The sequence below is a fragment of the Lissotriton helveticus genome, chromosome 4_1, assembly GCF_964261635.1.
Source record: "Lissotriton helveticus chromosome 4_1, aLisHel1.1, whole genome shotgun sequence".
In the NCBI taxonomy this organism is placed as follows: domain Eukaryota; kingdom Metazoa; phylum Chordata; class Amphibia; order Caudata; family Salamandridae; genus Lissotriton; species Lissotriton helveticus.
The window spans coordinates 1,083,070,411-1,083,084,137 of record NC_136063.1 but is presented as its reverse complement, the minus strand read 5'-3'; the positions used below and the strand labels follow the sequence as shown (position 1 = coordinate 1,083,084,137).

The window sequence follows — 13,727 nt, the reverse complement described above, 5'->3', positions numbered from 1 at the left end:
GTATCACTTCTAACCATTTAAAATTAATATCAAACATACCTGGGTGGTGGTTTCTCCAGTGATGAGGTTAATTTCTTCAGGTTTAGGTATCATATATGTGGTTAACGGGCTCACTACATGTACTTGTTTACCATCATGCCACGGTAAGACCCCTTCATGGTGAAGAAAAATATATGCATACAATGTACCGTTGTTTCGAGTTTTCTTTGGTACTGAGACATTAACCGTCCTAAATAAACAGAGATATATTACCAAGGATAGTGCAGTAACACGTGCATTCTTTCACACATGAAAAAAACCTTCTGTATATAATGCATACTCAAATAGATACTTTAAAATTGCTTGAAAGCACTTCGCAACAATAATGGATGCAATTGTGATTTTCTTGTCATTCTAGTCCTTGCATGTAAGCATGCGAGGACCAGATTCTAAAAAGTGCTACTTATCTGAAATCGGTAATCCACGAGAGTCATAGATACACTGAGAAGAACAAAGAGGACACCTGAGATCCAGAGCTTTAAGTGGGATGAAAAAAGTGTGTTTTTTGGGCTGAGAGGTGGGGGGTGGTTCTTTATAATGGGTGTGGCCTAAAAAAACGCAACTAGGAATCCTTTCCAAATGGCGTGGCCCATGTACTTTAGGGAGGGACAATAAAGCATGTAAAGAGTCCTGTGCTCTCTCTTCCGTGCCGTCTGGCCAGTATTTTGGTGCCCCTTTATGAGCTGTTATTGCATCGAGATTTCACACAATAATAGACATGCATCTACAATATACCAGACTGATTAGTCTTTCCATGGCTTAACAGTATCAGACAAATTATGAATATTTAGACAAACATTTTTAAATTCTGAAGAAAAAAAAAAATCAGACTGCGAATTAAATGTTACTGAGGTCTGTGTAAAGGATAGAAGTCGTTAGTGTTCCTTTCCCTTCAGTTCTCCCCTTTACACCACTTTACTCTGTAGTCTTCGTTAGACGTATCCCTTTTCTTTTCACCTTTTTCTGAATTCACCCATCTGCTATTACACACCTCGTCTGTTTCTTCTGCACCCTCTTTTCACTCTTCTGCATGCTCTTCCATACATCTCCTTCACTACACCATCCCTCACACATAATGTGCACCCACTCATGTAAGCACTGTATTATTTTCACTTTTGCACTGCAATAATTTGATAGCTGTTTACCTCTTCACACGCTTTTGTCTAGAATCACAATCAGGATTGTGGACACCGCTCTGTGCTATCTGCAGATAGGGCAGGGAACGGATGAGCATGTATTCTGTACTGGCTTCACACAGGGATAGCGAGAGACCACCCATCTAGTTACATTCTCCCAGAATCAGATCTATGCACAAATGGGTAATAAGGTATAATAGAAAGAAAAGAACAAGACAGGTCAAGGGAACCACTCAAAGACCCTACTGGGAAATACAAAGATTCTGGAGTACACACCTCACCCATTAATGGAGCCATGCTTAATCATCTGCACCTATCCATACCATGATAGGGTAATACCATCAGGGCGGACTCAACTACAAGTGGCAATTCATATACAAGATATCTATCTGGATAAAGCAGGGGTCCAGTTTAAGTGGAGAAGAGAGTTTTAAACAACATCACGTATACCCTGTCAAAACTACATTTATTAGTAGGGTATTGTGGGTTTATTAAAAATTAGTACAGGGTTCTGACTGAGTGTTATTCTCTCAATCCCAATAGTTTTTGCCAACATGTTTCGGCTCTCACAACGAGCCCTAAGGGGTCTGGGGCTTTCCTCGGGGCTAAAAGTATTTGTCCGTGCCTGTTCAAAAATGCATTCCATGCACTTCAATGAGGCATAAGGCTCTCATCTGACAAGAAAAGGGTCCTTCTGTATTACAGGGATACTTTTTTGTGATCATGTGTGTCAGGCAGAGGGGACCATCTTGTTGTCACACGTGTTCCAAGGTTCTGGTATCGTAATTTCACCTAGACAATCTGCCTGGACCGCCGCCGGCCCTTGCTCCGTCTTCTGTCTTGTTCTTTTCTTTCTAATATAGCTGGTTACCCATGTGTGCATAAACATGTATTCTGAACACCTTTAAGCCCCACTGGCAGGCACTTTGAGAAATTAGCACTGCCTTTAGCCTCAACTGCAGAGCTCTGAAACGTACTGTTACCCATTCAACACCTATCTCACACAGACATTTACATGCAACCCAGTTCACACTATGCGCTATTAAAGAGTAATTTGCTGTGTCAAAAAAACTAAAGGAAAACAACATCCTGGAAAAAGCAAATACTCTTTGGAAAGTAAACTAAGTAATAAACATTGGCAAAGCCAATAGGTCTTAGCAAAGGCCGAGCTCCGAGATTTTGGCATTGTTAATGTGACTCACTCTGTGTAGAAGTAACCATGACATGCAGGATGTTACAAAAAATCCCCAGTAACTTTTAGTTTCTCCGGGCTCCCGAGCTGTGTGCTGTTGTAAAGCAGACTCAGTCTCTCAGACGTACAGTGGGGGTTACAATGTGAACTGAGGACACAAAACATCTCGCTATCATCTGAGCTGGCTGAAGTGGTTACAGAAAATCCTATAAAAAGCCCATCCCCGCGCATCATGACAAGATCTGCCCTGCATGGTAAAACCACCTCTTCCGCTATGATTCCAGATCCACCACAAAAGAGGAAGCGGGGAGGGGGCCCTCAGAGACAGAAAGCTGCCAAAACTAAAAGGACGGACAAACATGGAGGAACTGTATCTTCGCAAACTCCAACAACAACGGACTTATTGCCAAATACGACTGGTGACTTGACTTTAGATACTTCAGGTGATTACCCCGGTAAAATTAATGATGCCATGTGGTTGGAATTGGGTAATTTAATTACATCTTCTCAGTCCCCTATTATCAACAGGTTGACAAAAGTTGAGGAAAAATTAACCAATTTTGAATCAAAGGTCATAAAGAACCTCTGTAATTTAGAGAGGACCCTAATAATAGGCTAACGGGTAATACACATAATGACTCGAGTAACCCGGTTGTTGTAAATCTTATTCCTGCTAAACCCCCGGTAGATAGGCAAATACCACCAATGCCAACAGTGTCGGGGAGGGATGTAGCCAGTACCCAGGACGTGGCATATATAGGAGGTAAAGTGGGCGGGTCGGGGGTTACTTTTAGTGATCCTGCGCAGGTTAACTCGGGTATTCAGGGAGGGGAGGAAAGCCGACCACGTGCAGGGACTGTGGGGTATAATAGCTCAGCCCCAGAGGGTCCCCAGATCTTGCATCTCCCTCCAGCCGCTGCCCCCTGGTTGTGGTTTTGCGGAATGTCCCAGTCCTACAGGATGGACAGAGAGAAACCACTGACCAGTTGATGGCCAAAGTTATGCATTGGCTCACAACTCAACTGAAGGAGGTTGGGGTTTGGGATTGTGATATTTGTAAGCAGTTGATTATGGCCAGACGCTCCGCTTGGGTTGGATATTCTAGGAAGGATGGGAGAGGGGACTGTGTGGTTGTCAATTTTAATAATGAGGGAGTTGTGATTTCATAGCTAGATTGTATAGGGAGTATTAACCTAGAGTGTCATCCTAGTAAAATCTCTCTTACCGCTAGGGTTTTTTTATAGACCCCATCATTCTATTCTGAAAGGGTGGCCAATGCCCCGTGAATTAAATTATCCAAGAGCATTTAATGGATTATCGCAGAGATCATTCCATTTAAACCTAGTTAATAGATTTGCTCCCTTGTCCGGTTTAGACAACTGTGATTGACTACCTCCAGTAAGTTTTTTCCTTACCGGAGAATATTAGTGCATGGTCTCCCTTATCTCCTGTGATTAACTTGGCTATACAGCCAGATGTTTTAAACTCTGCCGGGAGGAGCTCAAGCAAGAGAATTTTTGTTAAGGAGAATTGCACTGTTGGATGTAAGGAAGGGACTATTATGGAGGTTCACCCAAATCATGTCAGCTCCCCATTGCAGGAACATCTACATATTAAGACATGGAATGTAGCAGGGGCGAGGAACAAACTGCAGGATGAGAATTGGCACAAAAGTATTCAACAATGCGACGTGGTTCTAATACAAGAGACTTGGCTCTTAGACAATTTCTTTGTAAACGGGTTTAAGACTATATCAACAAATGCTATCCCCTTAAAGGCAGGTAGGGCCAGTGGAGGTTTAGCAGCACTTATATCATTGTCGTCTAGGCTGACTTTAAACATTTTTTACACTAAAGTGCCAAATTTTCAGTTTTTATTGTTTTCAGCAAAGGGATTACAGGACATCTTAGTGATACATTTTTATAGTAATATTTGTAATGCTTCGCGACACGAGATTATCACATTCTTGGATGAAGAGTGGATGGACTTCATGAAAAATGTTGGTTCAGATAGTTCCCTAATTTGGGCAGGAGTTTTTAATATTGAACCATGTAATCTTATATCGGGGATTCAATGTGGATACGAAGAGGAACTAGGCTGTGCTTTTGGACACTTTCCGCACAATAATTATGGGGAAAGTATTAATTTCGTCATGTCCAAGTACAATCTAGAAATTACGGAAAAGGTCAAAAAGGGGAGTGGAGGCGAGGATATGAGTTCTATTCGTACCTATGAAGGAGTAAGATCATCCTCGTGCATTGATCACTTCATCACCTCAATAAATCTTGGCCCCATATATCGGAATGTTCAGTTCTTTCAAGTTTATTGAGCGACCACTACCCCCTGTCAATAACCTTAAATTCTGTTATGCTATAAAAACCTGGACTAAGTTCCCACACTGTGGATATAAATATACAGGGGCAAAATGGGATCTCAATCAAATGGGCAGGGGTTGATCCAGGAGTTTCTACAAATAGGATCCTACAAAAAATGAATCATCAGATTATAACCTGCCTTGATAAATCCTCATCTAGTATAGATATAGCTATGGCCTTTGAAATTATCTTGAACGTTATTGCTGATAACCTGCGAAGGAATCTTCAGACTAATGTATCGCATTACCCAAGATGGTTCGATAATCAATGCTCTAGATTAAATAGAGACTTAAAGTCCGCATTAAAAACCACCCCTCGTAATAGAGAGGAGATTAATACTTTACGGAAATTATATAAAGAAACTCTTAATCTAAGAAAATTGGAGATTAGGTAAAAATGCCTGGGAGAACCTGATTAAAGCTGCCGAGACTAAGGACTAGACTCTTTTATGGAGAACCCTGAATCAACCATTCTTCAAAGATGTCCAATCTGTAAAAATTGACACTGTAGGAACTCCTGCAGACTGGATAACCCATTTTGATGCAATTTTTAATGAGATACATCAGGTTATTGTAAATACTGAGGATAAAACTGTCACCAGAAGCTCCAATGTCATTTCATGAAAGATGAATGAATGGGATCCGTGACCATCACACTCGTGCACAACGAGCTACCCCCATTCCAATCCCAGCAAAGCCCCCCCCAGCCATCACAATGACATGAAATTGTTTAGGCCCCAGCATCGTCAAGAACAGTCCAGTGACAGCGAATCCTCTGAAAGTTTCTCTAGGAGAGTCCTTCTTTCAGAAGTGATTGCAGCAGAGTCTGGTCTGGACCTTCAAGATCGGGAGGAAGCTGGCATGGGCTCCGCCATGGTCTCAATCTGCAACAGTTCCATGCAGCTGACAGTGAACAAATTTGGTGTAGCTTATCTTGCCATCTAAAGACAATATGAAAAGGGTGGCCCCAGGAATAGAGAACTTTCTTGTCTCGGAGGAAAGTGGTGACCGGATGAAACTTGCATCTCTTCTGGAGCAGTATGGCCGAAAGACCCTGATACAAATGAAATGTATGGCCCTGGAACTTCAGTGGTTGTGGGTCTCTGGCCTTGCGAAAAATCAGTTCTTTTAGCTGAACAGAAAATAATACACCTTTCAGTCCAACAGCTTGACCTTCAAGCCCGCATAGAAAATTTGGAAAATAGATCTCGAAGAAACATAAGGGTGATGGGGGGGCCCTCTGGCTGCGGAAGTAGATTATATTAAAGCCAACATGACTGCCCCTTTTCGTCCAGATCTTGGGAGATACACTAGCCTTGGTAATCCACCTGGACAAGACCCACAGCGTGGGTATGCTGAGACCCCGAGACTCACGGCCAACTGATATTTTGACCCGTGTTCATGATTTCCCTCTAAAAGACCACAATGGTCTTTTTTTAAATATGAGAATAGCAGTGCTCGGTCTCAGTCAGGGCAGGACTGGCGTATGCTGGGGCCCATTCGCCAGTGGATTGTCTCTGCGATAATACGGCCCCTAAGCCAGAGGGGCTGGCATCGAATGACAAATCTGATTCCGGCTGGGGTCAAAATAAACAAACATGGTGTCTGCAGACAGGGCTAGTTTGGTTGCCCAGAAGGCCTCTTCCTGGGGGGTTCCCCAGGTCCATGTGGCGTTGGCCTTGGTCTATTCTCAAAGAGGCACAGTGAGGGCTATCAGGTTCTGTGTGAAACGCCTGCAATATGTGACCATTCCTAAAACATGCGTACTTCAATGACAGTAGTGGGCGCCAGCACGGATTGGATGTTGTGGACTTTTACAGGATATGGCATGACCCCTTCCTCCAAGAAACAGAACCTAAAGAACGCTTACACCTTTTAAATCAACACATTTTTCTTTGTGGAGCACAAGATCGTTTTCCTTTAGTCTTTGAGAGGTGACTTGTAGACAGTCGAGTAGTTCCTCCAGTGTCGGCATGGACCAGAATGTCATTATGGACATTTATGACTCCTGTGAGGCTAGCCAAGACCCCCTGATCGGGTCTTGAAATACTTCTACTGCTCTCAATACTCCGAAAATGAGGCATTTGTACCTCTGCAGACCTACATGGGTGCAAAAAGTAGTAATAGCTCTAGATTCTTTGGCAAGCATTAGCTGGTGGTGCCCTGCACGGAGGTCCATTTTGGAAAACCACCTGGAGCCACTGACATCAGCCACGTTGTCTTCGACTGTGGGTGTAGGATGTCTTTCTTGTCGGATTGCCAGATTGGGCAGGCGCATGTCAACACAAATTCTGACTTCCCCCTGCTGTTTGGTTTCTAGTGCCACCCCTATTTTGGGTACCCAGGGCATAGGGCCGTCAACCTTCTCGATGAGGTCTGCTTGCTCCAATTTCTACCGGTCAACTTCCACCTTGAAGCATAGATGAAAAGCTACCCTCCGATGTTTCAACACGACAGGTTGGATAGAATCATCAATGCGTAAATGTATCAGATGGTCCCTGTGACATCCTATGCCTTCAAACAGATACAAACTCAGTCACCAGGTGGTCCACACTTTATAAGTGGATGCTGAAGGCACAAGTATAGAGTTGAAGACACTTTACTGTCTGGAAGTTTAACAGAATTCCTGAACCACCTTTGGTTACGTTCCACTTGGTACGAGTAGAGTGAGACTAATAGTCTATTTCTGCTGTGAAGACGCTGGCCAGAGTGAGTGGTGTGGATGATCCATATGCAAAAACCTGGGTGGAGGTGGGGCGTGAGATTGGTTAAAAGAGAAGTGTCTTTAGGATATCTCGCGCCAAAATATTGATTAAGCTCCTGTGTCGATTAACGCTGGTACCCGATGGTCTGCCAGGGGAATGTTGCACTTGGGAATGTGCATCTGTGGATATCCACCAGGTTGGAGTGTACGGATAACATGACCATTTCCTTCTGGGTCATCGTCATTCGTGTCCTCGTTATCTTCTCATATAGTGGGAGACTGCACGGAGTTGATTGTTTTGGGTTTCTGCCCCCTTTTGGAGGCGGAAGAACGGCAGACCTTGGCATAATGGTTAGGCTTATTGCATGGTGGAAAACATTTGTCTTGAGCAGGGCAGGGTCCTTGGTGTGGATATGACACTCCACAGCTGTAACACGTGTTTGGGAGGAGAGTTGGATTTGCGGCGGGGTTTCTTTCCATCACTATTCACTGCACTAACTGGTTCTGTCTTTGCATGGCATTGCAGAACTCCTCCCGTATGTGCAAAGCGTACTTTGGAGAGTTTTTGAAACAATCCATTGTTTTCATGTCAGCCAAGAACATCCCTGGAACTTGGAGAATGTTCTCTCTGAGTTTAACGGAAGAGCAGCCCTGAATGAATTGGGTATGAATTTCATCATTGGCGTCGGCCAAAGTGCAGGTGCTGGTCAAGTCTTTAAGGCAAGCATAAAAAGTGTCCACGGATTCTTCAGGTAGCTGGTGGGCCTGGTAGAACAAAAACCTCTCATTGTCGGGATTTGCGAGGGGTTCAAAATGAGCAGCCAAAGCCTGTTTTTATATAGTGTCAATGAATGGAGGGCCAGCCTCGACAACAGACTTCCCTAGTTTGTGTATTGTCGCCTCTCTCATGGGTAACAGCGGGGGATGCTGATCATTTCCCAGGCCCACCACCCCAAAATAGGTCTGCAGCCGCTTGACCCAGTCCTTCCATCTCGCCACTTGAGCGGGTGGGAGCCCATCCATCACAAACTGTTCCAGAAGATGGAATACTGATGGTTTTATTGTTTATGGTTAATTAAAACCTCTACAAAATAAAACAGCAGGTGCAAATAAACTAGACCAAGTTTATGCAAATGACAGAATAAAATGTAAACTTTGAAACAATGACGTACATTTTTTTTCTGCTGCACTTTTCTTTTTGTTGCTAATCAACTTTATTGATTTAAAGTCAAACACAATTGAGCACATGACATTTGAGCGTTTTTACATGCATTCACCAAAATAGCTATTTTTGAGCATACACCAATGAATGGATGAGAGCACCGACGTGGTTCGTTAGCATTGCACCCATATGCGGAAGTGGAGGTTTCGCGCAATTTGTCCAGCAGGTTTAGCCACGTGCCCCAAACTCTGTGGTAATTGGCTGGGCTTCCCCGAGCCTCGAATAAGGGTCTCTCCTGCGTGGCACACCAGTCTACTCCTCGGTGCCACCCTGCCACATTTGGGGGTTTTGCCTGCGCCTAGGCAGCTGCTATGTCACACTTGGCCACCGCAACTGCTGTCCCAAGAAATGCTTTGTCTGGTCGTGACCCGTATAGGCCGTCCATCACCCCAAGACGAGACGCACAGGATCATGAGGAACAGGCCATCCCAGGACCTGCGTAGGCTCCGTCTCTATTCCTGACCAATTGGGAGCATGGTGGGGGCATGTCCAAATCATGTGATAGAAGTCCGCTGGAGCATGGCCGTAGAACGTGCAGTCAGGGGAGGGACGCAGCCTAGCTCTGTGTAGGCGTGCCAGGGTAATATAGGCCGTATGGAGGTAGTATAATTGAATAAGGTCGGAGTCTTGCTGATGTCGTAATGGTCTTAGGAGCCATGAGGGTGTCATGCCAATCCTCTTCCTCCAGAGGAAGGACCCACACATCCCAGCAGTTTCGGAGTGGGTCTAAAGTTGCTGCTCCGTTATTAACAAATGGTACAGTATATTCGGGAGACCCCCTCCCCCCCCCCCCCCCCCCCCCCACCACCTCCCCCCCCTCCCAGCTTCTAGCGGGTTACATTTGGGAAGGGACGTGCCTGTTGGGATGTGTGCTGAGGGCATGACGAAGTTGCAGATATTTATAAAACTGTGAAGCGTGGAGAGTATAACCTCCCCGCAGGACCTGGAATGTCCTAATGTGGTCGCCAACCCACAAGTCGCCCAGCTGAGAGATTCCTATGCGATCCCATTGCTTCAACCCTGAAAATGCAGACACTTCCCCCAGCCATGTACCTTGCCAGAGAGGTGTGTGTTGTGTCAGTCGTTTGTCCCATCGCGTGTGTCTTAGAGCCGTGCGCCATGCCACCAGGACGGCCCTGGTTATCGGCTGGATCCCTTTGGGTATGGGACACCCGTATAGGTATGCTTGTATTTGGGGGAAATCCATGTTTCTGAGTTCCGTCATGTAGGTTGGGTCAGACCATCCCCCGGTAAACCAGTCATGGATTACAAGAAGCCGGGTGGTCAAGTAGTATAGGTGGAGATCGGTCATACACATACCTCCATCAAAGGGTGGGATCCTGCAACGGGCAACAGCAATTCGAGGCCTTGTTCCACCCCATAGAAACCTCGTGCCCACCTCATCTAGTTCCTTAAACCAGCTGCGTGGGAAATAAAAAGTGGTGCTCTGAAAGATGTACAAGAAAAGCGAGAGGATCATCATTTTGAACAGTGCTATCCTCCTGAGTGGGCAGGGCTTGCCAGTGCTTGAGGTCTGCTTTGGCTTTATTGACCAGCGGGGTAATGTTCATTGCCCATTTCAGCTCAGGGAGTAGAGAGACCAACACCCCCCGGTACTTGAAGGACTGTCTCCTGAGAGGGATGGTGGACTGCCAGTCGAAGCATTCCTGGGAGAGGTGAAGGGGCACCAGTCTCGACTTCTTCGGATTAAGGCGGGGGCCTGAGACCTCTCAAAGGCCGGTAAGACCTCAAGGGATCTAGGGCCGGAGCAGGCCGGGTCCGACAGGTAAAGCAGGACATCATCCACATATAAGGAGATTTTGTCGATGTGGTGGGGTCTTCAGGACCAGCCCTGTATCCGGTGATCGGATCGAATGAGGCAGGCCAGGGGCTTCATTGCCAGTGCAAATAAGAGAGGTAAGAGGGGGTAGCCCTGCTCCTCTGAATTGGAAATGTCTTGGAAAGGGTTCTGTTGGTCACTACCCTAGCTCTGGGGCTGGAGTAAAGGGCCTTGACAAGGCATCGAAACTGTTATCGCAGACCCATCAGCTGCAGGACGTCCTCCAAATAGTGCCAGTCCACCGCGTCGAATGCTTTTTTGAAGTCGACAAGGAGGAGCGTAAGATAGGGCGAAAGGACCTGGCGGCTAGCCAGAGCTAAATGGAGACGGCAGAGTCCATGGCTAGTGCTTCGCGCTGGCATAAAGCCACATTGATTCGCATTGGACCATCTTATGGAGAAGGGGACAAAGTCTCTGAGCTAGGACCGTAGAGTATATTTTTATCTCTGTATTGATAAGGGAGATTGGACGATAGTCCGTTTCCGATCACATTGGAAAGGGCATCCTCCGATGTGCGGGCGGAGTACAACCGGGCATAGTATTCGGCAAATGTATGTGCGATAGCAGGTGAAGTGTGTTGAATAGCACACGAGGGGACTTGGACTTCAGGGATTATCCTATTAGCGAGAGGGTAGGAGATCAATCTATGTAATAGACTTCCGTTTTTGTCTCCCCAACTGTAAATTCGGGCCACGGATGAGAGCCACAGCATCTTGGCTGAGTCCAAGGAGATCGGTTTGATCTCCTCTCGAGCGATTGTCAGTTGCCTGTCTCGGCGGGAATCGGGGGTCCCAGTTTGGGTCGCTTCCAACCATATGGCTTGGGCTTGAAGAGGGCCAGGCGGTTGTTTTGTGCCAAGCGTTTCGCGTGTACCCGACCACCCGGCCCGCTGCAGATAGTGGCTTTACTTGCATCCCAGAGGGTGCTCAGGGAGAGGCCCGATACAAGATTAGTGAGAAAATAGTGAAGTAGCTCCTCCTCTATAGCAGTCTTAACCTCTTTGTTTGCAGGAACCACGCGTTTCGTCTCCACAACGCCCGCAATGTGTCAGAGTTCTCACCCAGGTGTAGGGATAGGGCTGAGTGATCAGAAATTCCCCGGGGAAGGATAGCTATATTGGACACCCTGTGGCAGTCGGAGGCGGGCAGAAGTACCAGGTCAATGCGGCAGTGCGTGTGGTGGGCCGCCGAGGTGTGAGTAAACTGGGTGCCTCGGAGATTCCAGAACCTCCAGACATCACACAAGCAGAGAGTGGCCACCCAATCTGTCCGTTTCCGTGCAAGGGTTACCCGTGTTGGGGAAGGTATGCCCGTCGCATCTAGCGTTGGTTGCATAACGGCATTAAAGTCGCCCCCAATCACCTTCTGCCCCAAGGGTAGGGAAGAGAATTAGTCTGCGAGGTGTTGTAGAGTAGAGGCAAGCATGGCAGGTGGGACATATATGGATGCTAGGTTAAGGATGTCTCCTTCTAATTTCCCGGACACAATCACACATCTGCCTTGGGGGTCTTTTGTGACATGGTCATGGGTGAAGGGGAGTCTTTGCGGCGTTAGGATTGCAACCCCTCGTGAGCTGCGTTCGAAACCAGTGTGCCACACTTTATTGAAACCGTATCTTGCGAGGAAGAGGCATTGGGTCTGAGGAGGTGTGTCTCCTGAAGTAGGTGTATGTCCGGCAAATGGCGCTGGGCGTATCTAAGGACTGCTGTTCTTTTGATACAGTCTAGCAGTCCATTCACATTCCAGGACAAAACATGGAGGGGCCTACCCAAGGTGGACGACTGCATCAGGACTGGTGTGCGCAATGAGTGGGCCAAAGGGTAGTGAGCCCCAACGGGGTGTGAACGGGGTAGCGCTAACGAATGCACATCGTGAGTGTTGTGTGTTACATGTGCTTGCTGTGTCAGGCCGGTGAACCACTGTCGAAGTGTTGTCGGTCTTTAGAAGAGGAGACCTTAACAGATGGAGACTTAAAACAACCCAGAGGACAATGGTCCCCTCCCTTCCTCTCCCCGCCCTATACTTCCGGAACTGAAGCATCTGTCGCCCTGAAAAGGAAAAAATTAACAAGAAGCTAAACTGAAACACTTGCCTGACGACATCTCGCAAGGCGGCAGTACTGGACCACGGTTCCGAGCTTATTTCGGTTTGGAACCTGTGATTGCCCCTATTATATGACCTACCATACATTTGTGTGATTGATTGAATATTACTTCCTAGACTTACCTTGGTTCTGGATTTTTTCACTTACGTGAAGCATACTTTGCTCTCATAATAAAGTGGACGGGGGCGTGGCCAAGATGGCGGCAAGATAGGACACACTGTTCCGTCTCTCCCGTCGGCGGCCCAGTAAAGAATTGACATTTAGCCATCACTAGTGCCTGGACCTGCTCAGACCTGCTCAGAGCATGAGAAGTGCAGGGGCTGTAAGAAGTGCAGGGACTGGTGAAGAGACCGGCAACGCACGGGCCCTCTGCCAGCAGTCCCCCGGAGCAGAAGACGCCACACCCCTGTGTGTCGAGGCTGCGGCCTAGCAGCGCGGCGGTCGAGTCCGGGAGGCTGGGACCCTGGTGGTGCCAGTCTTACCTGTGCAGACATACTTTGGGGAACTTCGGCTGAGCAGCGGGACCGGTGGTGGCAGCGGGAGACTACCGGGATCGAGGGCGTCCCCGGCTGGTGCCCACACGTCCTTGCGGAGGCTGCGTTGCCGAGGCTGGACCCAAGGAGCTGGAGGAGGGCCCTGCGGCGGATCGGCGGCCTGCAGCTTAGCCGGCTCCTACTCACACATCTGGAGCTCTCCGTGCCCCGCCATGGACCTGACATGTGAGCGGCCCCAGGGAAAAGTCACAGTGCATGCTCGGCACTGGGGAGCGCAAAGGACCGAGGAAGCCGCGCAGATGGCTATGAGACCAGAGGTGTATCAGGTGCCTACCCCGTTGGGACCTGTCCCTCGATCTGGCCTACGAACAGGGACCCTTCTACCCAACACCCAGGTCTCGCTCATAGCTGGTCCCCCCAGGGCACCCCAAGACTAGCAGTACACCACTGAGGAGACGCAACAGGGGCCGATGACCAACGGACACTTCCCCGGCCCTCAGATCATTACGTGGCGGCCCCCACACAACCCGAAGTGGTGAAGGCCTCGTAGACATGCAGGAGGAGGAGCCAGAGGGGAACTTCCAGCCGCCTCTTGAGTGCCCAGATCGGTAACGAGATACTGG

General features: G+C 47.6%; 1 protein-coding gene across 1 annotated transcript in view; it reads right to left on the bottom strand.

The window, feature by feature from the left end:
• The window catches only part of CLPTM1L (CLPTM1 like), a 1,937,019-nt gene that overhangs the window by 1,679,856 nt on the left and 243,436 nt on the right, over nucleotides 1-13,727 (bottom strand). Inside the window, exon 3 of the mRNA XM_078687677.1 lies at nucleotides 40-229. Coding sequence (XP_078543803.1) covers nucleotides 40-229 — 190 coding nt within the window. The remainder of the gene's footprint in view (nucleotides 1-39; nucleotides 230-13,727) is intronic.